The 27,549-nt window shown below is 41.2% G+C and overlaps 1 protein-coding gene across 3 annotated transcripts in view; it reads left to right on the top strand.

The window, feature by feature from the left end:
- Nucleotides 1-27,549, top strand: part of Hhat (hedgehog acyltransferase) — a 330,730-nt gene that overhangs the window by 225,641 nt on the left and 77,540 nt on the right. For all 3 annotated transcript variants that reach the window (XM_048809436.1, XM_048809435.1, XM_048809437.1), the window contains exon 10: nucleotides 19,749-19,950. In XM_048809436.1, the coding sequence (XP_048665393.1) occupies nucleotides 19,749-19,950 (202 nt within the window). The remainder of the gene's footprint in view (nucleotides 1-19,748; nucleotides 19,951-27,549) is intronic.

Below are 27,549 nucleotides of genomic sequence, written 5' to 3'. Positions count from 1 at the left end.
TCCTCTTCTGCCGGTGGGTTGCAGGCCCGCCTACCTTTCAGGAGTGATTGGAAGCTCTGTCCCGCCGGGGGCCACTGGGCCTTTTCTGACAGTGGTCACAGTTCCGCCTACCTGGCAGGCGCGGGGGGTGGGGGGCGGCTCTGCCCCTCAGCAGGCTGCTGGGCCTGCTCTGTGAGTGGTCACAGTTCCCTCTACCTTGCCGGCGCAGGGGGAGGGGGCAGCTCTGCCTCTCAGCAGGCTGCTGCTCCTCTTCTGCCGGTGGGTCGCAGGCCCGCCTACCTTGCAGGAGTGATTGGAAGCTCATTTTTGTCATTTTTTAATGCAGAGTAATACTCCATTGTGTATAAATGCCACATTTTTTTTTATCCATTCGTCTATTGAAGGGCATCTAGGTTGGTTCCACAGTCTTGCTATTGTGAATTGTGCTGCTATGAACATCGATGTAGCAGTGTCCCTGTAGCATGCTCTTTTTAGGTCTTTAGGGAATAGACCAAGAAGGGGAATAGCTGGGTCAAATGGTGGCTCCATTCCCAGCTTTCCAAGAAATCTCCATACTGCTTTCCAAATTGGCTGCACCAATTTGCAGTCCCACCAGCAATGTACAAGTGTAAAAATGGTATCTTTAGATGTTTAACTTATCATGAGACTGTCTGCTGTAGGCAAGCGCAGGATGTTTCTATTCATCTTTATTATTCTTGTGTCAATCACAATAGCTAGCCAAGCTGGTACTCAGCATATTTTTTTTCAAAGCACATTCTTTTTACAAACACAAATGCACATATGATTTGGGAGCAGGGAGTCACTTGACCTGATTCTGGTGGCAAGTTGCTGTACAATTGATGTTTTACAGGTTATACAGGTAAAATTCAGAGCCACCATTTGAGTTTTACACATTTTGTTCCTAGGAACCTGTGCACTGAAGGGAGACATTTTACTTTGAGTATTATCAGAAGGGAGAATGACCTCTAGCCTGCATTCATTCCCCTCTGGGAGTATCTGAGCTCATCCAGAGCCATGGAGAGGCCTGGTCTTTTGCCAAGCCCTGCCCTGATCAGACTGGTCTGGTGAGGTGTCTCTCTTCCATGATTTTAGACAAGGGTCCTCCCAGGAACTGTGCAGCCCTGTTGGGCTCCATAGAGATTTGATACGAGTCTCCTTCAAGGGTGGTGATGGATGTGGCATTGTGCAGTGTGCTGGAGAGAAAAGGACATGCTGGAGAGAACACTGAGCTCTCTGAAATTGTGCCAGAAGCAGCCACAGCCCAGGGGTGGTCACACCGAGGGAGAAGACAAGCCACAGAGCCACCACCTGGTGGTGTATAGCGGGAGCAGCAGAAAGGGCATCAGCTAAGCAGACCTGCTCACCTGTGTGAGTTGGGAGTCACCCTTGACATTCAGTATAGCATAGAGATTTCCATTCTCTCAGCCGATTCCTTGCTGAGGAGGTAGGAAGCTATGGACTGGAGTCACCAGCCTGTAGGAGAGGCTCCCTGAGCAGTGCTCTCAAGCCCAGACCTAGGCTTTGGAGTCTTGGTGTGATCGTGATGAAGCAGGAAATAGTTGCCAACATCATGCTGACCAGATGTGCTGTGAATGTTGGTCTCACAGCTGAACTCTTCAGAGTAGGTGGCTTGCTTCCCTCAGTCTGGTCCCTTCTATCATCCCTGTGCATGGTTTTCCCGCTGCTGTAGGATGAATAGATGTTTAAAGCACCTGTCTACATCTCTACACCCCCACTCTTTGCTGGGAAGCCACCCTTCTCTCATAGGCCTCTCATTTTAGGTGAGCTCTTGAAGGAGGCTACCTATCTCCTAGCCTTGGCCACGAAATCAAAAGTTCTGCTTGTTGAACTCTCAAAATAAGCAGCCTGATCTGAGCCACCTAAGGCAAAGGGTGAACTCTTTTAGATACTTCCTATCCTCCCACCTTGCCTTTGGATGTAAACCAGGTACACTGCGTCTCCTCCAGGCCCTTTCTTTCTTCTCAGGAAAGCCAGTGGTGTTGGAGGGCCAGCCTGCTCAGTTGGTTACTGGCCCCCATGTTCATGTTGGTGGATATAGTCTGGGTAAATGACTGCAAAGGCATGCAGGTGCTTGGAGGGAATATATTGGCTTTTTGACCTGCAAGAAATGGCTTTACTTTTGAGAGGTGCAGCTTCACCCACCATAGTTTTAGAAGGCAGGACCATAATGTGGGAGGGAAGACCTGGGAACAGCATTTCTCTCATGGGGACCCTGTTGCTTCTGCAAACTCAAGACCTGGCTTCTTCTCTGTAGCCACTGAAGCTGGGGAGAGTGACAGATTACCTCTCAATTCCTCTGCCTGCCTTTTTAGGGATAAGGTAAAAGTCAAGCTTAGTACTTTGTACCCATAAAACTTTTCTCCTCTTGACCCATCTTAAGAGGGATCCTTGAGAGTGAAATGCCAATAGTATGGTCACTTCTTTCCCCAGCCTTTGGGTGGTGGCTGTTTCCCAGAAGGAATTACCATGTTAATATCGAGTTCTATCACTGATGATTTTATTGCATGAATGGTGGCATTTTAATCTATAGAAGACTCCGCCTTGTGTGACACAAATAATGTCATCTTAGATCATCTGTCTAAAATGCCATCTCTTAAAATATTAATCTCTAATGGGCACTCAAGAGTTTATTTAATTACCATGGGATTTTTTTTTTTTTTAATAAGTAGCATCATCCGGGCAGCACTCATTGCATTCAGGGAAAAATGCTTACCGGGCCATTGTTTCCCGAGTGTGGGAAGATATTCTTGCTTTGTTTCCGTAAATGTTGCACTGACACGTGTGTCATACTACTGCAGATTTATTGTCATTCATGCCTAACCTCAAGCATTATCAGTTTTCTCTTCCACTGCCCAGCTTTTTTAAAAAGGCATTGTCCCTGATAGGGAGTGTGAATCATAATCATGATAAATGAGAGGGAGTTGAAACAGATCTGTCAAAGCTGATTCATCAGAGTGCTGATTTCAATCCAGGAAGGGAATGGCCTCATTATTATCACCAGCAGCCATTTCACTTGTATTATTATTTTATTTTTTGAAAATAGCCTCAACTCCTGAGATCTTTCCTTACTTTTCTCCTGAAAACATTCATGATTGGCAGTGTTTTCAGATTGGTGCCCGTATGACATCTGCTGGCATATTCTCTGACTTTCCTCCCTTTCTGGGCATTGAACCACATCTGTGGCCACCACAGATGAGCATTTTCATTATCACTGTGCCCTTTAACAAAGTCCAGAATACAAATGTCTGAACTGACGAAGCACATTATTACAGAATGGATGTTTGCTAGTAGAGGATTTGTCACCTTGAGTCATGAGTCACTGGGGGTTTCCTTCAAATCCCCCCTTCCCCATGATTGCACACTTCTCTGAGCATTTTTAGTATGTTTAGAAAGACCAGAGTTAACTTTATGACAGCTGATGGGTGGGGAAAATGGGGAACCCTGGAGCAAAAGTTAATGTTTCAGGAGCTCTGTGTCCTCAAAACCAATTAGGGAAGACAGATCCTCTCTAATAAAGAAATAGCAAAACAGCCCACCTATTTAGTCCTTCAAGAGCACCTATGCTAAAGTCACAAATATTCCAAGACCTTTTAAAACCTTTATAGAGACCTCGTTTCTCAGTTCTCTCCCAGCCTTTGATTGTTTCCAGTTGTAAATTGAAGCTCAGCAAGTGACTGTCTCTGAAATCTGTGACCCTAACTTTGGCATTCTCACTTTCATCATTACTCCATGCTCTAAGGCACTTTTTTGTTGTCTCTGTTCATTTCCAGCAATGATCTGACCCTGCACTACTCTTGTGACCAATGAATACACTGGGGTTGGGTGTGATGTGCATGGCAAAAGGTGTCTGCCAGGAAAGTTAACCCAAGTGATTCAGCAATGGGTCAAACCATACCCTTCACCTTGTGAGCAATCTCCCTCACATATCTAATGCTGATGGTTTAATTGGGGGCTTTTAAAGTCCAGTTCATAAAACTTAAGTATCCTCACTTGAATACTTTAATTTAAAAAATACTTAACCTTGCAAAAGAAAATATCTTTTCTTTTGGGAATTCTGGTGGCTTCCATGAGGGCATAGGCATTGGCAGGCATCCCACCTGTCAGTCTCTGCCAGCTGTCCCCTTTGCTCAGGGCACTTCCTGTTGGTGTCTGAGATTTAGTTCTGATTTTCTAAATATTACCTCCAAACTCCACTGCACTTTCAAGGAGAACTTGGCAGCAGTAGACGTGAACAACAATATTTACTTACAAGGTCACAGTTTGTAGTTGGAGAGTCATCTTTAGTTTGCAGAGAGTGGTAGTCAAAAGAAGAAAGAAAAGGAAAATGAATCGGGGGAATGATGAGGAAAAATAGGAGGAGGACGAAGGTGGTCAGGATTTACTGAGCACCCCTGGAGTCAGAGTGTAACTTAGACTCTGAGGGAAATGCAAAGAGAAAGTTTTTTGTTCTGTATTTTGATGTAATATGAGGACTACTTCTCGTTCTGAGACCTGATGTGGCACCTTAGAAGCACTAAAAGCATGGCACATAAAGTCCAAAGAAATAACTTAGGCTGAAATACACAAATCCTAAAGAGATGGAGAACAAAAGGGCAACATTAGCAGGTGAAATTTTCTTGAAGTGAATCTTGAACTTCTTTAGAAAGATGAAATAGTGACAAAGATGGCAGGGGCCTTCTGTGGTTGAAGGTGGGTAGGGGGCCTGGTCACAAGGCCAAGATTTGTACAGCAGTAAAGCTATGTAACTGGATTTGAGAATATAAAATGGAGTTGGTGGTATAGGGGGAGTCGGTTGGATAATGACTTTTGAGAAAGCCATGTAGATGGGTTTTATGTTATGGTTTGCACATGAGGCATCCCCCCAAAAGCTCCTGTGTTAATGCAAAAAGTAAAATGAGTAGATTGAGACTTGTAACCTAATCAGTGGTTTAATCCATTTGATGGACTAATAATTGAATGGACTGAGTGATAACTATAGCAGGTGGGGGATGGCTACAGGAAGTAGCTCACCAGGGGTGTGTCCCTGGGGCCTCATGCACTCTCTTTGCTTCCCTTCCACCATGCCTTACCTCAGACCCAGAGCAATGGAGCTGGCTAACCATGGATTGGGCCTCTGAAACCTTGAGCCCATCAGGGATTTTGATCACAATGATGGAAAGCTGACTAACACAATTAGGGCATATGCAGTAGGAAGCCCCATTGTAAGTAAGACATCTTTGCAGGTAAAGATTAGGCTACCATTATCAGAGTAGATCCTTCCTGAGGATAAAGAACTTTTTTTTTAAATGTATTTGCCTCTTTTCCTCCCAGTTGTATACCTCAACTGTTAATTGCTATTTTTTTTTTCCTGACTGACTGCCTGAACTTTGTGTGTTGCCATGGGAACATAGTCTACACTTACCAAGGCTGTGGGTCCTGCCTCTGTGAGACCCCATCCTGCATGGCTGTGAGACATTGTACCATACACCCAGATGGAGAATCAAATGCTTCAGGAGTTGGTCATTTCTTTATCACTTGTCTTCAGAATACTTTCTCCTGGAGACCCCAAGGCATTGTACCAGCAAAGTAACCCTCAAGTTGTATGAGTTCCTTTTATAGTGAATATTTTCCTAACAGCTATGATGGATGAGTTTGAAGATTAGGACCAGCAGGGTTGGCACCAGGTAGGATGGGGTGACAGGCAGAGATAGAAGAGGAACATCTGGGAGAAACAAACAGTACAGTTGCTCATGGGGAGCTATGTGCCCAATGGTTGTAATGTTAATCCCCAAACTTAGGATCTGTTGATGGAGCCAAGGTTGGGGAATGTGTGAAGGGTGGGAAGGATGGGGTCTTTCCCTTCACCTTCCCGCTTTTCACTGCAGGGGAAGTCGCACAGCCCTTTATCATATACACATCCGGATTTGCCCCTCTGCCTTTCCATACACTGCCCCCTTTCATCTGGCCTAGGAAAGCTTAGAAGTGCTTTTAGCATCCTCTTGGGAGGAAGGTGGGAAGACAGGCAGGCAGCCAGGAAATCTTGGTGGTTATTAAACTGAGTCTTCAAGGACCTTTTTATTAGTGATTAGACCCAGCTCCACAACACTAAAGAGTATAAACTCCCTCTCTGTCTCCTTTGCTCAAGCCTCCAAAGGATTTGTTTTATATGGTGTTTATTTATAGCCCCAAATAGATGTGGGCCTGGGAGCCCTGGGGGTGGCTGAAGCTTCAGTGTGCTCTCAAGCAGAAGGAGAGGGTTAAAAACCCCATGGAGGGAAATAGCATGGCCGCCTTTTTGGTGTTCATCCTCCCCAGGGCCTTCCCGTGCCCCTATTTGTGACAGGGAGCTAGTTTTGAAGATAACATCTTTAGAGTGTTGTGTGTTGTATTGTGTTCTGGAGTCTGAATGTGTGAAGATTATAATAACATAAAGAATCATATATCACCAAGTCAGTGACTTTCCAGAGCGTGATTTGGTGGCTGCAGAATGAGGAAATCTGTATAAAAACATGCTTTAAACCCTGCTCACACAGTAGTCAGGTGTTGTTTTTACTTGGTAGGTAAGGGGAACCTAATTGGAAGGATGGCAGTGGTTGGATGTCAGTGTTGCAGGTGGACCAGGGGGTGTGGTAGAGGCTGCCTTTTCCCTGATCCATATATCCTGAATTCCAGATGAATGCTTAATTCCAGATGTTTGCTCTCATCTGTGTTACAAATCATTGACAGGTCTATGTGGATGTTGAATCCATAGCTTTGACCACGTAACACCAGTGACCTGGCTTTTTCTTAATGGTGTTCAGAAAAAAGCAACTGCCAAGCAGGCCAGAATTCTTGGTGTCTTCAAAGGCTTGTGAAAGTTAGAAGGATGCGAATCATCATAATGGCATTAAAGCACCCTTATGAGGTGTGTTTGATATTTTAAAACTGCACGTATTGTGACTCAATTGACTTTTGATGTATTTACACTCATGAAACTATCACCATAATCAAAGTAATAAGCACATCTGTCACTTCCAAAAGTTTCCTTATATTCCTTTTGTTTTTGTGATAAGAACTTTTTTTAAAAAATTATGTTAATTAGGTATATGACTGCAGAATGCATTTTGATTCATGGTACACAATGGCAGCACAATTCCATTTTCATTTGTCTGGTTGTACACGATGTAGCGTCACACCATATGTACAGTCATACATGTACCTAGGATAATAGTGTCCATCTCATTCCACCATTTTTCCTGCCCCCATGCACCCTCCCCACCCCTCCCTCTCCTTTGCCCAAAGTTCTTCCATTTTTCCATTCTACCCCCTCCTGCCTCGTTATGAATCGGCATCCACTTATCAGAGAGAACATTCAGCCTGTTGTGGGGCAGGTCACTCAGAAAATACACCAAGTTCCAGTTTTGTCCAAATTGAAGTCTTTATTTAGCCAGCCAGCCGGCGACTGCTCCCCGCAGGACCCATAACTGTCTCTGCAAGGAACAGCCCAAGCCTGAGCATTTTAGGATATTTAAAGGCAAAAACTACATCTGGGTTGACGTAGCTATAAGAAAACAGGTACAGAAGCTGGATTGGGCAGTTAGAGAGGCAATGCAATGGGTATTTCCCACAGGAATTTCCAGGTTGGTATAGCAGCAAGCAAGAAGAAGGGAAGTGGGTCAAAATGACCCTAGTTGAGTACACGTTAGAGAATGGTTACTAAGTCTAGACAATCAATTTCTGACAAGGTACATTGCCCAAGAAAAATGGAAAGCAAAGAGAACAATATTACATTGTATAAGAATTGCTATTTTGTGATGCCAAGTATGTTATGCTAGGTAACTATTAATGGGTACAAATATGGGGGTTTCCCATGGGAAAAGCATTTCTTACATGATATGGAGTCTATTTGGTCATTGCCTATATAGCCTGGCCCATAACAGGCCTTTGGTTTTTTTTGGAATTGGCTTACTTTGCTTATTATGATATTCTTCAACTCCATGCATTTACCTGCAAATGCCGTAGATTTATTCTCTTTTAATGCTGAGTAATATTGAATTGTGTATATATACACCACAGTTTCTTTATCCATTCATCTATTGAAGGGCACCTAGGTTGGTTCCACAGTTTAGCAATTGTGAATTGAGCTGCTATGAACATTGATGTGGCTGCGTTACTATAGTATGCTGATTTTAAGTCGTTTGGTTATAGACTGAAGAGTGGGATAGCTGGGTCAAATGGTGGTTCCATTCCAAGTTTTCTAAGGAATCTCCATATTGCTTTCCAGATTGGTTGCACCAGTTTGCAGTCCCACCAGCAATATATGAGTGCCTTTCCCCCCCACATCCTCACTAACACTTGTTATTTTGTATTCTTGATAACTGCCATTCTGACTAGTGTGAGATGGAATCTTAGTTTTGATTTGCATTTCTCTAATTGCTAGAGATGTTGAACATTTTTTCATATATTTCTTGATCGAATGTATATCTTCTGAGAAGTGTCTGTTCAGCTCCTTAGCCCATTTATTGATTGGGTTGTTTGTTTTTTGGTGTTTAGTTTTTTGAGTTCTTTATATATCCTAAAGATTAGTGCTCTATCTGTGCATGTGGCAAAAAATTTGCTCCCAAGCTGTAGGCTCTCTCTTCACTTCACTGATTGTTTCTTTTGCTGAGAAGCATTTTAGTTTGAGTCCATCCCATTTATTAATTCTTGATTTTATTTCTTGTGCTTTAGGAGTCTTGTTAAGGAAGTTGGGCCCTAATCTGACATGAGATTTGGGCATACTTTTTCCCCTATTAGGTGCATGGTCTTTGAAATAATTCCTAGGTCCTTGATCTACTGGGTTTTTTTCATGGTAAGAGGGGTTTAATTTCATTTTTCCGTGTATGGATTTCCAGTTCTCCCAGCACTGTTTGTTGAATAGGCTATCTTTTCTCCTCTGTATGTTTTTGACGCCTTTGTCTAGTATGAGATAACTGTATTTATATGGGTTTGTCTCTGTCTTCTATTCTGTTCCATTGGTCTACAAGTCTATTTTTGTGCCAATACCATGCTGATTTTGTTACTATGGCTTTATAGTATAGTTTAAGATCTGGTATTGTGATGCCTTCTGCTTCACTCTTCTTGCTAAGGATTGCTTTGGCTATTCTGGGTCTCTTATTTTTCCAAATGAATTTCATGATTGTTTTTTTCTATTTCTATAAGGAATTACAATGGGATTTTAATTGGAATCACATTGAATTGGTATAGCACTTTGGGTAGTATGGCTATTTTGACAATATTAATTTTGCCTATCCAAGAGCATGGGAGATCTTTCCATCTTCTAAGGTATTCTTCAATTTCTTTCTTTAGTGTTCTGTAGTTTTCACTTCAGATGTCTTTCACCTCTTTGTTGATTCCCATTTTTTTTTTTTTGAGGCTGTTGTGAATAGGGTAGTTTTCCTAATTTCTCTTTCAGAGGATTCATCACTAGAAATGTATTTGATTTATGGGTATTTATTTTATATCCTGCTATTTTGCTGAATTCATTAATTCTAGAAGTTTTCTGGTAGGGTTTTTTGGATTCTCATGTCATCAGCAAATAATAATTTGAGTTCTTATTTGTATCCCTCTAATTTCTTTCATCTAATTTCTCTGTCTAGTTTCAAGGACTATGTTGAATAAAAGAGGTATATCCCTGTGTTTCAATTTTTAGAGAATACTTCCAATTTTTCTCCATTTAGAATGATGTTGGCCTTGGGTTTAGCATAGATAGCTTTAACAATGCTGATGTTCCTACTATTCCTAGTTTTTCTAGTGTTTTGAACTTGAAAGCATGCTGTATTTTGTCAAATGCTTTCTCTGCATCAATTGATATAATTACGTCATTCTGATCTTTAAGTCTACTGGTGTGATGAATTATATTTATTGAACCAAACTTGCATCCCTGGAATGAACCCCACTTGATCATGGTGCACTATTTTTTTAAATGTTTTTGAATGTGATTTGCCAGAATTTTATTGAGAATTTTTACATCTATGTTCATCAGGGATATTGTTCTGAAATTTTCTTTCCTTAAATGTGTCTCTGCCTGGTTTTGGAATCGGGATGATACTAGCTTTGTAGAATGAGTTTGGAAGGGTTCCTTCTTTTGTATTTCATGGAATATTTTGAGGAGTATTGGTATTTGTTCTTCTTTGCAAGTGTTGTAGGACTCAGCAATGAATCTTTCTGGTCCCAGCTTTTTCTTGGTTGGTAGGCTTTTGATGGTGTCTTCAATTTCCTTGCTTAAAATTGATGTGTTTACATTGTGTATGTCGTCTTGACTCAGATTGATTTGATCATATGCCTCTAGAAATTTGTGTCTTTGTGGTTTTCTATTTTACTGGAGTATAAGTTTTCAAAATAGTTTAATTATCTTCTGTATTTAAATAGTCTGTCGTGATATTTCCTTTTTTCATCACAAATTTTAGTAATTTGAGTTTACTCTCTCCTTTAGGGTGGCTAAGGGTTTGTCAATTTTATTTTTTCAAAGAACCAGCTTTTAATTACTTTTTTTGAATTTCTTTAGTTTTAATTTCATTGATTTCCACCCTGATTTTAATTATTTCCTGTTTTCTACTACTTTTGGTGTTTGTTCTTGTTTTTCTAGGGCTTTGAGATGCAATTTTAGGTTGTTCATTTGTTGACTTTTTCTTCTTTTAATGTATGAACTCCATGCAATGAACTTTCCTCCTAGCACTGCCTTCATAGTGTCCCAGAGATTTTGATAAGTTGTATCAGAGTTCTCATTCACCTCTAAGGATATTTTTTAATTTCCTCCCTTATGTCTTCTGTTATCTATGTGTCATTCGATAGCGTATTGTTTAGTCTCCAGGTGTGGGAGTAGCTTCTCTTTTTAATTTTATCATTGATTCTAATTCCATTCCATTATGGTCAGATAAAATGCAGGCTAGTATCTCATATCATTCTTTGGATATGAGATTCTTGGTTGGCATTCATTTTCTTTCAGAGTTTGGTATATGTTGTTCCAGGATCTCCTGTCTTGGAGTGTCTGGGTTGAAAAATATGCTGAGATATGAATTGGTCTCCCCCTATATTGTGATCTGATCCCTCTCTCTTGCAGCCTTTAAGATTCTATCCTTATTCTGTATACTAGGCATGCTCATTATAATGTGCCTTGGTGTAGATCTGTTGGAATTTTGTACATTTGGTGTCCTGTAAGCCTCTTGTATTTGATTTTCCAATTCATTCTTTGGGAAATTTTTGTGATATTATCTCATTGAAGAGATTGTGCATTCCGTTAGTTTGAAACTCTGTGCCTTCCCCCAATAACTCTTAGATTTGGTCTTTTGATGATGTCCCACAATTCTTGGATGTTCTGTTCATGTTTCTTACCATCCTCACTGTGTGGTTAACTTTATTTTCCAGATTGTATACTTTGTTTTCATTATCTTACGTTCTGTCTTCCAAGTGATCTAGTCTGTTGGTGATGTTCTCTATTGAGTTTTTTTATTTAGTTTATTGTTTCCTCTATGTCAAGGATTTCTGATTGTTTTTGTTTTTTAGAATCTCTCCTTATTGAAGTAATCTTTTGCTACCTGTATTTGCTCCCTTATCTTTTTGTTGGTGTGATCAATGGTTGCCTGTGTTTGCTATCTTATCTCTTTGTTGGAGTGATCAATTTTTGTCTGTATTTGCTCATTTAGGTCATACTTTGATTCACAGATCATTTTAATTATGCATATTCTGAATTCCTCTTGACGTTTCATCAACTGCACTATTCATGGGTTCTGTTATTGTAGTGTCCTGGTTTGTTTGGGGAACGTTCTGCCCTTGTTTTTTCATGTTGCTATGTGTCTTCCTTTCTTGCAGTGTGGATCTGAGGTATTATAGTTTCTACCCTATAATCTTGTAGTAACCGTGCAGATTATCTGTACCTTACTTTAGTTTTGGACCCGGCCTATGTTCCACAATGGATGAGACTGCAACTAAAGGTGGTGGTGGCAACAGATAACTCGAGATAGCAGTGGGGGTGTCCCAGGATAGATTCTTTCACAGATGGGGTTGAAAGGGTGGGCCTCACACTGGCTTTGGGATGCCTGTTTGGAGATGTAGCTGCTTTTAGGCCCTGTCTGTTGTCACAAGATGGAGGCTACTGTGTGGGGAAGGCTATGGTGATGGCTGCAGTATCCCAAGATGGAGGTTGGTTAGGCCTGGGCTCCCAAGTGGGTAGGAAAAGGGGGCAGACCTGGGCCTACCCTGGGCCTGGGCTCCAGCATGGGTCTGCCGGTCAGTGGGGTAGACCTAACCAGGGTCTGGGCTCCCACACAGGTCAGTGTAGGCAGTTCTAGGCCTGGGTCTGGATCTGGTGTAGGTTGGCGGATCAGCTGGGGTGGTCCTGGGCCAGTGCCTGAGCTCTAGTGTGGGTCTGCTGATAGGAGGGGCAGACCTGGGCCTAACCTGAGTCTAACCTGGGCCTGAGTTCCTGCATGGGTGGCAGGGGTAGATCTGTGCCGGGCCCTGGGCTCCAGAGTGGGTTTGCTGGTTGTTGGGGCGGATCTGAGCCTAACCTCATGATAAGAACTTTCAACAAGATTTTTCTTGAGTGCATGTATGTTGCTGCTAGTCCATGAGTAGTAAGTTTGTAGGCTTTTTTTTTTTTTGGTGGTGCTGGGGATTGAACCCAGGGCCTTGTGCATGTGAGGCAAGCACTCTGCCAACTGAGCTATATCCCCAGCCCCAGTTTGTAGGCTTTCATTGGTATGCAGGAAATCCTGCCATTGCAACAACTTGGAGAACATTATGCTAAGTGAAATAAGCCAGCCACAGAGGGACAAATACTGCATGATTCCATTTATATGAGCAATCGAAAATAGTCTAATTCATAGAAGGAAAGAAGAGAATGGTGGTTGCTGGGGGTTGTGAGGTGAGGGAAAGGGAATGTTTCTAATTAACAGGTACAAAATTTCATTTATGCAAGATGAAGAAATTCTAGAGATCTGCTCTATATCATTGTGACTGTTAATACTACTTTGTGCACTTTAAAGTTTGTTTAGTAGTTGGATCTCATGCTAAGTATTCTTGCCTCAATTAAAAAAGAAAACAAAATCAGAGTCCTCATACATACACTGTCTTGTCTGGTCTTCCCAGCAATTCATATCGGAGAAGGTGTGAGTACTCCCAGTTCATACTCAGTGTGTGCCCTGAAGCAGAGCAAGCTCAATTGACATGCTCAGCATTACAGAAATTGGTAATTGGCAGAGCAGGACCAAGTCCGCATCTTCTAGCATCGAAGCATCACCCTCCTTGGCCTGTGCTTTATAGCTTGTTGGCAGACCTGAGCCTAACATGGGCCTGGGTTCTGGAGGCGAGCATGACTGGGCAGAGCCATTCATATTCTTTCAGCCTCCTGCAGTGAGAAAGAGTTTTGGGGAGCTAGGCTTTGGACTATGAAAGTGGGGTTGAGTCTTTCTCTAGAATGTATGCTGCATACCTGGGTTCATCAGTATGGTACTTCAACCCTCTGAGCTGTGGGGAGTGAGGAGGATTACTTTTTAAAGATAAATATTCAAATTTTTAAATGCACATGAAATGTAGATGTTGAAGTATAGACTAAATATAGCTGTAGTTTAACATACATTACATAAATTCCCCAATGTTCTATCGCCAAATAGGACATAGAGTTCTTAATAGTTAACTTTTTAGACTTAAGTATGAAACTTACACCCAACATCTCTCAGTAAATGAATTGAGAATTAGCCCAGCTCAAAATATTCCCTCTGCCTTGAAAGTAGACCCCTTGTAGCCTTCTGGAGAGAATAGTCTATGGTTACCCATTAACCAACTGCTGCTTTTTTTCTTATTAAAATCCCATTATGATCCATACCGGACAGAAAGATACTAAAAGTAAATTATATTTTCTGAGTGCATCTTCTTAGAAAACTTCTTACAAGTAGATCTTTAGTTTCTTTGATGTGAGGAATAAACCAACACTTTATCCAGTACCTGTAGGATGGAGAAGTGACTGGGCCATCATTGGCTAAAGAACACTAAAATTTGGGCTGAGGCCAAAATCCAGAGCCAGGATTGGGTCAAGGAACCACTACCTATGAGAACTGGGTTTAGGAGAACACAGCCAACTCTCAAGGGATCTTTCAGTCCACGAGTGGCCACAGCCAGGTCACCTTGCCACCAGTGTAACACAGCCACTAGTCTTGTCCTTCCTGGCTACCAAAGACTCTGATTATGAAAGAGCTAGTACTTTCATTCTTAGTAATATATTTCTTGGGGTTGGATTAGTTCTAGAGGTTTGGAAATACATGCTTTTGACTTTAGTAGCATAAGTAGGATTTCAGGGTATGGAAAGACCTCAGGGTACTTCAAATGTCTGTACTCTGTGGAGATAGGTGTCTTCCAGAGTCTCTTCCAGTAACTAGTGCAGGACCTTGTCGTCATCTCTTAGTTTCTAATTGGTCATAATGGGCCTGTGACAACTGTGACAATCACAAGTTTAAAAATGAATGAAAACTCTGAACAATATGTGGCAATTATGTTTTTAGGTATGCTGTTGATAAGCAGCTGGATAATACAGGCACATCACATCACATAAATCTTATAATTTAAATCGACAGCCATAATGGAAAAGATGACTTTTGGTGAACAATAAGTTGGAAAAATCGAAATTGCTTCCTGGAGAAGGTGGACAGTTGACTGGATTTTATAGACTAAATACAAGTGAGAAATTGGGGCAGAGGAATGAATTCTAAATGTAAAAATGGAATGACTGAAAACATGGGAATGAGAAAGTTCCTTCTGTTTAGGATTTAGGATTTGCTGAGAGAGCTAAATTGAGAATAAAGGAAATACAGATGGAAAGATAAGGCAGAGCTTGAGTAGGATGGCAACAACTGCCTGCCCAACTTGGCCAAGCAATAAGTCCTTGGACATGGGACACTGGAGACCTGCAAGCTCACCTGGGCTCAGTCCATGGCACAGTGAAAGCCAAGTTCATGAGTATCTTGGGTGCTTCATCTTCTTACCTTGATGGAGCCTTGGGGTTAGTATGGAGAAATGGGTTCAGAGATAACATGGAAAGACATGGAACTATTTTGTAGGCCTTGGTAAAGGATTTTACCATGTGGATTCCCACTGCCCATCTCCCATGCTCAGGGCATGTTCTTGAGTTGTTTTGCATTGTGGATGTGAGGGAGGTGGAGATTGTCTTCATGTATATCCACTCAGCAGCTCCCCCCAACCAACTTCTTATGTCCCACTTCTGACCCAGATGTTTGCAAGATGCCATGATAGCAGGTGTCATCTCTGTGGGATCAAGACAACTATTAAGTCGGTTCAGCAATGGAAGTTTTACTTCTGACCTTCTGGCACTGAATAGTAGCTAACAGGTCACTGGTCCAATTCCTTTAATAAATAACAAGCTTTATTTTTCTGAGCAAGACTTCTTCCCTAGAAAGGACATTTTTTTTTTTTCAGTCAAGACTAGTAAATGTTTCTGTGGAAACCTATTTGAAGATAGGGATAAATGTTCCTTTTATTGTATCCAAAGAAATGCTCCCTTTGTGATAAATAGCGCAGTAGAACATTCTAGGTTCAGATTTTATATCTCCTGTGTGTTTAAAAAAAAGTTATTATTTCCTTGCAGGTTGTATTAATGATTTGAAACAGAATATATAAAGAACCCAGATCATGTGCACTCAGTGAAAGATGGGTATTATCCGTACTATTCATATTTTATATCAATTCAGTCTCCTCAGTTGGGGGTTTGCTATGTAGCATTGATTTCATGAGATGGTTTTTGATTAAGGTGGCTGTAGATGGATGCTCACCTCCTCAAGCGACATTCTCTGCATTAGTGACCATATGAAATTGGCCAGGCAGGGAGAGGCCTTGGGCAGACTCAGACTCACATAATCTCTGGCAAGAAAAAAATCTTTTATTTTTGCTTTTGCTGAGAGGGTGGTTCTGATTGCCTTCTTCCAGTGGGAAATCAATTTCACTGAGCAGCACATCTCAGTAAGTGGGGTCTCATGATTGCTTTTCAAAAACAGAGACATGTTTCTGATTTTATTAATCACAGAACAGACACAAGAGTGATAGAATTTGTAAAACTCACCCGTTCACTCCCCCCTTACCACACTGGTGCACTGCCCTCTAGAAAATAAGAGGGAAGAGGAGATTTTATCTTCCAGTCTGGAAAGGATACCCTCTTACGGTTTGGAACAAGCAGCCTCATGTCCTTGGAGATCTGCCATATATGAATTTCTGGAATAAAGCATTCTCAGAGATTTTTGTCAGCTGTCATTTTGAAGGCAAAGTAACAGAGCTATGGTTCCAGGAGACGCCTAAATTAGTTGTGCATGTGATCATGGGGTTAGATGCGTCCTCATCACAAGCTGGAAAAACATGTCCCTTTTGGAGTTGAATCAGCTGTTGAGTGCTATCCGTATGGAGCAAAAGAGGGTTTGATTCAATCCAGGGGTTTTGGACATACACAGTACAGCTCATTTTTACACACTATAAAAATCTCTGTGAAAACAGGTGTGTTGGGGGAGGGGAGTATTAGATTAATTGTTTTGTAAATCAGTATTTGCGAAATTTCCTTAAACTACAGTCATTCCTCATACTTTTGAAGGTGGTCACTTAGTCATAATTACTGTGTACCGGCTGTTACCAACACTGTGGGAAGTGCAGGGCAGCACTTACCTTGGTGCAGGTAGGAGGCAGCCTGGGATTTGTAGCCCATGTTTTGCCATTGCTGAGTGTTCCACACCAATAACCACTCAGCCTCTAGGGGTCAGCAGAACACCAACTAAGACCTGTGCCCCGAGCTTTCCAGGGCTTTTTGAGCAAATGCCCCCCACGACTCTTGTGTGTCCTTGGTACAACATCCCCCTTTGCCTAGAGAAAGAATCTCATCCTCTAAGCCTGAGTTAAGTGGTGACTTGGCCATTCTGCTTCATCTGCCCCCTTCTCTTCCATAGTCTTAAACCATAGCCAGGTGTACCTGTCCTCATGGCAGGAGCAACATCTTTTGTCTCTGTCTCCTAAAGCCAAAAATGCCCGGAAGGCCTAAATAACTACAGTACTGCAGAAGTATGATTCCTTAATGTAAAGAGTGCTGGGTGTGTGTTTGCTGAGTTGGTCGTGAAGATGGTCTTGGTTTTGTATGAGAGGAAGTATTTTCTCTGCTTATTTCAGAAATGACTACTTTCTCCTTTGGGCTTAATCATTTCCAACTACTATGAAAGAGGGCTTTGAGAATTAACCTTTAAGTATGTCAGAAAGCATTAACTTTGGTGCCATAGATGCAGATTTATATTTTGGTTCTTCCCCTTCCCAGCTGTGTATCAGGGACAAATTAACGCACAACCTCAGTTTTCTTATTTATAAAATGGGATTTTCTAAGGTGAACATATGATTATTCTCTAAATTAGAGTATGTTTGAGAGTAAAGGGCATTTAAGGGAAAATCAGAGCTAGACAGTGCTTTAAAGTGGTAAAAACAAAAATTTGGGGGGTAGGATTACTGAAGAGTGAGCCCAGGGGTGCTCTACCACTGAGCTGTATCTTTTATCCCTTTTGACTTTTTAACTTTGAAACGGGGTCTCCCAAGTTTGCTAAGGCTGAGTTTGAACTTGGGGATCCTCCTACCTCAGCCTCTCAAGTGGCTGGGACTTACAGGTGTGTACCACCATACCTATCCATAATGACTGTTTCCTTCAACGCACTTTCCCTTTCTCTCCTCCTGTCCCCCATACAAGGAATTCAACCCAGGGGGTGCTTTACTACTCAGCCACATCGAATTGGTCATTGTGGCCTCAGACTTGTGATCATCCTCAGCGTCCTGACTCACTGGGATTATAGGCATGTGTCACCATGCTTGGCTTCTATAAAAACAAATTTTATGAAGAACTATTAAATCAGGGCAAAAAGAGACTTCAGTGTTATATTCAATTCTGAATATAACTTGGACAAATGAGATATAGCCAACAAGCAGAGTGGGGGTCTTCAGATGAAAGAATGGTAAGAGGAGATGTTGGATTAGAGGGGGATTCTGGTTAAACAGACGTAACAAGATTCTTGTTGAGCCGGGCACGGTGGCACACACCTCTAATCCCAGTGACTCAAAAAGCTGAAACCGTAGGATTGTGACGTTCAAAGCTAGCCTCAGAAACTTATCAAGGCCCTATCTCTAAATAAAATATAAAAAATGGCTGAGGATGTGGCTCAGTGACTAAGCATCCTGGGTTTAAAAAAAAAAAAATCTTGCTGAAAGCAGGTGAGGGTGATCAGATATCATCAAAGGTCAGGGGTCTTCTCTAGACTGAGCAGGATTCTTGCTGCAACTGGATGATGCCCCCAAAATATGGACACCATGGTCAAGGTCTGGAGGGTTTTATCAGAGCTTCACTGAAGTTTAGCCAAGGAGATAGTCTTTGTGAAGGAAGACATTTATGAATAATTATAATCACATATAGGAGCAAGACATTCTGGTGCTATTGCATAGTAGGCAGCAATAGTTAATAGTGTGCATGCACTTTTTTAAAAAAAGCTAGAATAAGAGTTTGAAAGTTTTCATCATAAATAAATGATAAAAGTTTGAATAGCTAGTATAACATATTAAACACACAGTACCCTATTAATATGTACATTTTTTGTCTTCATGTACCAGTTAAAATTTGTCTTAAGTAAAAAAAACTATAATCATGTAATTTTTTGGCATATTTATTTATGAGTTAATTTGTTTTCATTTATTTTTTTGACTTGCCTGTTTGTAAATGATTCTATTAAAAATGATTTTCAAACTAAGGTTTGTTTCAAAAAATACAGTAACACATAAACAGGACAAATGCTGACCTCTTCGAGATGCTGGGACAGTAGTGTAAACCATATGGCGCTTTGAAGAATCAAAAAGTGTACATGAAATATCTAGTGATGTTCTTGGAATACACTGTGTAGAATGAGAGTGGTGACTTCTTTTTCCTTCCTGGAGGAAGGTGGGACAAAGAAGCACTAACCAGAAATCAATAAAGGCCTATGGGTTCTTTAAAAGGCTGTTGCATGCTAGGGCATGCTCCTAGCTCCCCTTGGTTCTAAAACCCAAGGTGTGAGCTTTGTCCCTCCCAAGCAGCAAGGTCCTGATGAAAGAATGTAGTTCTGCCCCTCTCCTTGCAGCTCTTTTAGCAGTGGAGACCATAACTGGAGGATGGTTCTGTGTTTGGGTGGTGATTTGGCTGCCTTGTAAGCACAGAGCTTTTCTTTCTATTTGCAAACTCACTATGGCTTCTGGGCAGCTTTCCTGGAAAACTAAGGAAACGGCCTTTGCCACCCCTCTTCTGCACTCAGGTCCTGTCATTTAGGGGCCTGGTTTTAGCAATTGAACTTAAATAGTTTGGGCTACAGAGTACTTTCCTGTTTGAAGGTTGGTGCCCCGATGTAGCCAGCAGCTTAATTGCCATTCTGAGATTGGGTTTCCAGGGTTGGGGCATCCCTTTCAGAAGTGAACTCATTACTTCTCTCCCTGCCTCTTGTAAGTGCTACATTGCTCTGGTAATGAGAGCTCTTGAGCCTCTGTGTTCATTTAACCTAAAGCCCTACAGGTTTGGGTTTTTGGCCAATTCCTTGCGTGACGGAGAATTTGGAGTGGTCTGTGGCCTTTGGGAAGTAGCAAAGGGTCTGAGTACGGTGAGTGGCCAGGGAGAGGTAAGCCCAGGAGCAGGAAATGTTGCAGGTATGTCCCCCGTCATGGCTTCTCACCGCATTTTCTTTCTCTAGGTACGTTTACATTCCACTGGGTGGGTCCCAGCATGGCCTGTTGTGGATGCTCTTTTCCACTGCAATCACGTTTGCATTTGTGAGCTTCTGGCATGGTGGTTATGACTACCTCTGGTGCTGGGCAGCACTCAACTGGCTGGGAATCACTGTGGAGAATGGAGTCCAGAGGCTGGTGGAGAAGCCCTGCATTCGGGACAGTTTGGTGAGCAGGGTTCTTGTTTGTTGGGGACAGCTGAGTTAGAAGAAGAGGTTTAGGAGGGACAGTGGTCATCAGGTTTGCCCTAGCATGTGCTGAACCTACCAGATTGGTTCAAAGTCCATGTGTCTAGAGGCACCACAACTAGAGGAGAAGCTTCTGTAGCCATTATTTAAGTGAACAAATGAATACAATGGATGACTATTGTAACTATTAAAGCCATACATGATTATTTTTAAATTGTTGTTTTAATTAGTTATAAATGACAATAGAATGCACTTTGATACATCATATATAATGGAGTATGATTTCTCATTTTTTCTGGTTGTACATGATGTAGAATCACACAGGTCGTATAGTCATATGTGTACATAGGATAATAATGTATGATTCATTCTACTATTCTACCCCCATATCTCCTTGCCCTCCATTCACTCCCCTCTACCCAATCTGAAGTAACTCTATTATTCCCTATCTTCCCCCCATTGTGAATTAGCTTCTACACATCAGAGAAAACATTCTGCTGTTGTTTTTTTTGGGATTGGCTTATTTCACTTAGCATAATATCCTCCAGCTATATCTGTTTACTGGCAAATTTCATTCTTCTTTAAGGTACAGTAATACTCTATTGTGTGTATTTACCACATTTTTAAAATTCATTTAACCAACCACCTAGGTTGGTTCCATAGTCTAGCTATTGTGAATTGAGCTACTATAAACATTGATGTGGCTGTATCACTGTAATATGCTGATTTTAGCCATACGTGTTTTGTTATATAAAAATTATAAAATTCAGACAAGAAAAGAGAAAAATATCTCTTGAACAATCATTATGTTAACACTCACTTTTTTCTGTGTATGCACAGGTAACATTTAAAGAAAATAATCCAGAGATATTGTTGTATTGGGACCACTTTTCCAAATTGCTGAATGTATTTCTAACAATCCCTTTTAATGGCTACAAGAGTTCTAATATGGATATGCCATAATTTACTTATTTTCTCTTATTAATCATATAATTACATTATTTTCAACTGCCAATTTAATTGATGTGAATATCATAACCAAGGTAAATTCTCATAGGTAAAATTGCCTGGGTAAAGTCTTCTCATCTTTTAGGTTTTGCATCCTGCATATCAACTAGTATCCACCCTATAGACAAAATATATCAATTTAATATCCTCCAAACACTGTGTGGGAAACCCTTGCCAATACTAAGTGGTATGATTATTTTTAAACTGATAGGTACTGTAGATAGAAGTGCCACCCTCCACCCCTCTTTTAAAAAAATAAAAAAGAAAGCTAAAGTTTTAATATACACTCCAATTCTGTGGGAAAATTATTGGGAAAATTAAGAACTTCACACACACATTTTAAGTGATTTTTTTAAAAAATGAGCACACACTTTATCTTGTAAGTGTGGTACAGGATGTATTAGAATCTTATAGGAAATCACTCCTTCTAAATATGCAGCAATATTCTACTAGCCATGAAAAAAAGTAGCTAAAAAAATAAGCTAGTATCAATCTTTGTGACAGATTATAAAACAGAAGACATTTATGGGAAAAAAAAAGATTCTCATGGATAAATTCCCCCCAGTACATACAACTAAAGCAGTAGATTAAACACACACACACACACACACACACACACACACACACACACACACACCAAAACAGAGTACGCTTGAGTATGTTTCTATATAGTTAGAGTACAAATGGACAGTTATTTCAATGAAGACTAATCCAAAGTACCTACTGAAAACACACTTGAAGGAATTTAAATATGCATGAGCATATTTAAATCTTTTCAGTCCTGTCTGAAGCCGTGTTTCTGTGTCTCATGAAGGGTCTAACTTTCACCTTGAATGTAATGTTAAACGGGGTTCTGTGGCCTTTGAGTCATAGTTATTACTGCATTTTTTAAAAAATCCTAAAACATTGAAGCAATAACCAAACTGTAGTATGTAACCTATGGCTGTTTAATTTTGATTAAAACTAAGTCAAGACAACAAATACACTTGTTCACTGGATGAAGCATTGAGAGTGTACCCCAGGACTCTCATGTATATTCCTTATTTAAACTTCTGTCCATGGTTCAGGTGTTGAGGAGGCGCAGAGAAATTTTTATATGCATGTTTAGTGAGATATTTGCCTTACATGCTGCAAATGTGGTGTTCAGTTTACAAATTTATTTAGAACCTATTTTATAGAAATTTTCTCACCTATCTTTTCTCTTAGGAGTCTGTTGGGAATTGATAGCTTTTTAGATGGTGTCCTCCTTGAGTTACAGGATCAGGATCCTGTTTTTTATGCACATTGTTTATCTGAGTTATTCTCAATATATCACTGTACAATTAATTGCTCCCAAGTTGGAGTTTTTTGGGTTTTTTTGTTTTGTTTTTTTTCAGGTCTTCTTTCACTGTTCAGAATCTTCCTCTACTACCCTCCTCCTTGAATAGTTCAGAAGAAAATGTTTTCCTTTGCCAAAAAACAAACTGGCCTTCTAAACGCACACAACTTCTTGATTTTTTTTTTTAAGCTTCTGTTTCCCTTTCTTTTGCCAAAATCCAAATAAAGATTGAATGCCCTCTTGGTACCTAATTAGATCTGACTATAGTCTCCCCATCTGATTTGATAGCAGTGAATTCACAATGTGATTACACTGACTGAATGAAGAAGATGAGTAAAAGTTTCGCAAGCAAGGATGTGTCCCCCACATCCTCAGAATTATTCAGCGTTCTCCCAAGACACAGAACCAATAAGGAGTGTGTGCACATATGTGTAAGACAAAATTTAGTATACAGAATTAATAAACGATTATGGAAGCTGAGAAACCAGACTCAGGAGAGCTGGTATAAGTTTCAGTCTGTCTGAAGTTTGTCTTCTAGAGAAAGTCTGTGTCCCAGCCACACAGAGGAAAGAATATTTTCTTGGGCTGGGGATGTGGCTCACGTGGTAGCGCACTCGGCTGGCATGCATGTGACCTGGGTTCGATCCTCAGCACCACATACAAAGATGTTGTGTCCACCGAAAAACTAAAAAATATTAATAAATTTTCTCTCTCTCTCTTTAAAAAAATATTTTCTTGACCTTTTATTCTATTTAGGCTTTGAAAGGATTGGGTGAGGCCCACCGATATTGGGGAGAGAAATCTGCTTTATTCTGTCTTCTGATTCAAATGTTACTAGAAATACCTTTGTAGTACACCCCTTAAATAATGTTTAACCAAGTACGTGGGCACCTTGTGGCTTAATCAAGTGACAAATAAAATAAACCATCGTACTCTTTCTCCATGGCATGTATCCTTCATCTGTTTCATTTAGATTGATGGCTATCTGAACAACAAAGATTATTATTCCTTCTTTTTTTCATATCGTCTTCAACCTCAACTTCAAGGCCTTATTGGGGCTCAGAATATAGAAATTCTTGGTGTTGGTTGATTGACCAGTTGATTGACAGTTTCCTTTGGGCATCTCAGAAGCCTAGGTGGAGTGAAACATTGTGAACTGGAAGCATTCCGAGCTTCTGCAGGAGGGCTATCTGATAGAACTTCCTGCACTACAGGGTTAACTACGGGGGCAAATGGAAGCAGGGAGGCTAATCAGAAGCTATTTGGTAGATCAAGGAAGAAACGAGAGCAGCTTGGATTAGGATAATTTCAGTGGTAATGCAAACAACCAAAAGTCAAGATCTACTTAGAAAATAGAATGTACAGTATGTACAGGTGGGTCGAAGGGGGAGAGAGGTACAGGGTTACTTGATGACTTGTGCCTTGAGGAACTAGATTTTCCCTTAGTGCTGAGTGATGTTTCTCCAATAACAACAACGAAACCCTGAGTATATTGCTCTTCAGAATCGCATTTACTGGCTTCCTATTGTCTTAGGACTAAGTCCTCAGTGTTGAAGATGACGTCATATTTAAGATGAAGCCCTGCCTCATTGTCATCTTGAGACCTCCCACTGCCCCTGTCCCCTGATTCTCTGTTCTTCCTTCTATTGGTTTAGGAACCTGGGCCCCTCCTGCTTTCAGCATTCCTGCATAGGCTCCTCTACCTCCTTGGGTGCTCTCTCCCCTTCGCCTCCTCTGCTGCTCATCCTTCGGATTTCAGCTTGAATGGTGCCTTGCTTGTGAAAGTTTTTTTTTTTTCTTTTAAAAAGAGAGAGAATTTTTTTAATATTTATTTTTTAGTTCTTGGCGGACACAACATCTTTGTATGTGGTGCTGAGGATCGAACCCGGGCTGCATGCATGCCAGGCGAGCGCGCTACCGCTTGAGCCACATCCCCAGCCCCTTGTGAAAGTTTTACTCACCCTCACTCAGTCAGGTCCCATTGGACAGTTTCTTCTGGACATCTGATGTTCTGTCATACTTAGCCCCATTGTAATGAAATATTTTATATGATAACTTGTTTAACGCTTATCTTCCTCACTGAGCTGTACTCTCATAAGGTCAAATACACTATATCCTCGATGCGTTCCACAATACCTGGGACAATGAAAGAATGAATGCTGTTTTCTGACTTCACTGAGGGGGAGAAGAAGAGGGAACTGCTTAGGCAGCAAGGCAGTACAGGTTGAATCCTGGAAGAACTTACTAAGGCCTATGCTGGAACACTATTTTATAGCTATGTAGATACTAATAGGTCTAGTGATGGCAAAATGGTAGTTTACTGATCAGTGCACAAAAATATATATAGGAAAAAAAAGGAGTAGGGAAGAATTAGCCTTCTTGGTACCCTGCTGCTTTATTGGGGGAGGGCATTATTGGTTGTGACTCACTGAGGCACAGAGCTGTGGGAAGCTTACAAAAGGCGTTTTCTCAAAGCACCCCATCTGGGTGGCTGTAGAGGAGTTACTCCTGCAGTGACATAATTTTTTTTTTCCACACAAGAACTCTCCAGGGAGCTGGAATTTGTGTTCGGCATTGAAATCTTTAGTAAGTGGAAACAATTTGAAGCATCAGTAGAGTAGCACTGCTTCTTGCCAATTGCTGATTTGATCTCTCCCTTGGAAGAAGTCACCTTCAGGCTGATTGGGGGTTATTCCTGCAAAAAGGAGGATCCATATATCAAACAGTTTATCCACCCCACCCCTGGTTCCCATTTCATTTTATAATTATGTCCTCCTCTCCCAGCCCTTATCCCCTCTTTTTCTCCCTAGGAGTGTCTACTGAGCTGACAGAGCCTTTCTGAAGAAGTTTCTATTTATACTTACTTTAGGAAACACACCTCCAGTGGATACCCTCAAGGGTCAGCATGGTGGTCCTAGAAAGGATTTGATATTCTGATTGTCAGGAAGAACCCAAAGAACAGGTTCTTTATGATGCTATCCATTCAGTTTATTGGCTCTACTAATCTGTTTGATTTTGAAGATACAGGTAGAGAAATCCAATGAGTTTGAGAGAGAGCTGACTATAAAATAATCAACATGATCCAAATTATGGTACGTTAGCTCTCTGGAATACTAACTCAACAATTGGCAAGGAGTACGTGTCTTTTGGCCTGATTAGAAAACCTTTTCATTGGGGGTCAGTGGTCGTGGCCCCAACTCACTCACTGAGGAAACAGCAAACTTCTCAGAGTTGTGCTGCTTGACATGTGGCCATCTTCCATATATTTGACATTTCTCCACCGCTTGGATTCATTTCAGCAAATAGAGATGATGTGCTTATTGGACATAAGCCACTCCAGAGGAGAACCTTTCCTAGACTGAGCCCACTTAAGCTTAGTCAGCCTGATCCTTCATGTCTTAATTTGTTCATTGTGTGTGTGTTTGGAGGGACCATGTGCTATATGGGAGAAAGTTCATTGAGCACTGGAGGACTCTAAACCAAATGTACCATCATCCCTACCTCCTAATGCCCCACCCCCTTTTTTTGCACCCTCCTTCGCTACTTAGATGCAGATATGTATTAGTTTATCATTGTGCAAGTATAGAGCCTATATTAATTTGGACCATGAAGATGATCGTTTTTGTGGTAGATGCTTTGGATTAGAGAGAAAATATTACCGTAGAATGAGAGCTTCTCTCTATGGAGAGCTAACTGATCTGTGTAGAAAATGGAGTTATTTTCATTAAAAACTGATTGACTTGCCTTCCCAGGCATAGCTCAGAAGAAAAGTTAAGGCTAAAAATAGAAATTCGGCAGCGTTGGATGTTATTTTGGAGCCATCGTAATATTTGAGAAATTTGAGAGAAAGAGGCACCTGCCAGGACTGAATCTGGATGGAGGAGGAGGAACAAAGAAGTGGAGGTGATCTCCCTGGACTCAAGAAAAAATTTCAGGGAGGGGGAAAAGTCAATGGTGGTGATCCTATTCAGAGGTCAAGTAAGTGAGGCTAAAGAATAGTTATGTCTCCTTGTGAGAGGACTCGCAATGAGAGAAGAGAACAGTGAGTCATCATCTCTATTCTCCAGGAGTTAATGATGTAGTTGGGGGGATGGGGGAGCAAGATGTGTGAAAAACAGTTGAGGACCAATGGAAGGTGTTACATGCAGAGTAACCAGAATGAGGCGTGGAGGCAGCTCACATGTGTGAGAGTGGTGGTGAGTGTGAACTTGGCTTTTGGTAATGGTTTATTAAAGAACTGGGATATGAGTAAGACCCTGACACATTTAGAGGAGGATTTGGCTATGTGGGTAGGGAGGAGGCAGAAGACTAACATTCTGGGCCAGGGAAATGGCACACACAGCCCAAAGTTGGGAATGAGCTTGCTGTGTTCGGGGCTGGAGGCTGACCGGACAAGTGGGAGAAAGGGAATTAGGCCGAATGGTCCCCCATATAAAAGGACTTTGAATGATATGCTTAGAAATTTAGAAATGCAAATGACTTAACCAAACAGAAAAGCATTAAATTAACATATTAATCCCACACATCAAATTAGCCTGTTGTACCAGCTTGTTTGCGCTCACCCGAACCTCCAACCTGTGGGTCTGGAGAAAGCAGTGCACATGGTTATGAACAGTGTGTTCCTTGATGGATTACGACTAGTTGGCACCCCCCCCCCCCTTTATTGTCTCCCACTCCCAAGGATCATTAATGATGCTGGAAACACACTGTGCAATTCACTGGGTATATATTTTCTTCACTGTGGGAATCTGAAGTTCAAGTCTTAACCTCTCTGGTCTAAGAGGTAGAATTCTGGAAATAATTGCACCTTTCAGTTCAAATAGGTGAAGCATTTCAGAGGTTCTTTTTAACTTTGCATTACTGAGTCTGCTATCTGACAGAAGCTTTTGGAAAAGAGTTCATTTTCAGTTATTCCCAGACTGGTGTGCCCCAGCTCTTGGGCCTCTGCTGCCTTTCCCACCCTGCTGAATTCAGGCTACAGTAGGGCAGGGGTCCTGCTCTGGTAATTTGCCACTCTGATGGCACTGTTGACCCTTCCCCCCTGCTAAAGGCATAGCACACACACTCACCTTGGAAATTGTAATCTCAGAAAAGATTATCAAGCCAAAGGTGAGATCTATGGCTTGAATGATAAAGGTGGCTTCTGGAATTAGATTCTTGATCTAAGAATCCCTGGTTTCTTCTATAGCAGATGAATGATGGTTACTCTAACCAGTTGGTATAATGAACTTAAGAAAAAGAAAGAATTATTTT

The sequence above is a fragment of the Marmota marmota genome, unplaced genomic scaffold (assembly GCF_001458135.2).
Source record: "Marmota marmota marmota unplaced genomic scaffold, marMar, whole genome shotgun sequence".
NCBI lineage: Eukaryota > Metazoa > Chordata > Mammalia > Rodentia > Sciuridae > Marmota > Marmota marmota.
This window is presented reverse-complemented; position numbering and strand designations above follow the sequence as displayed.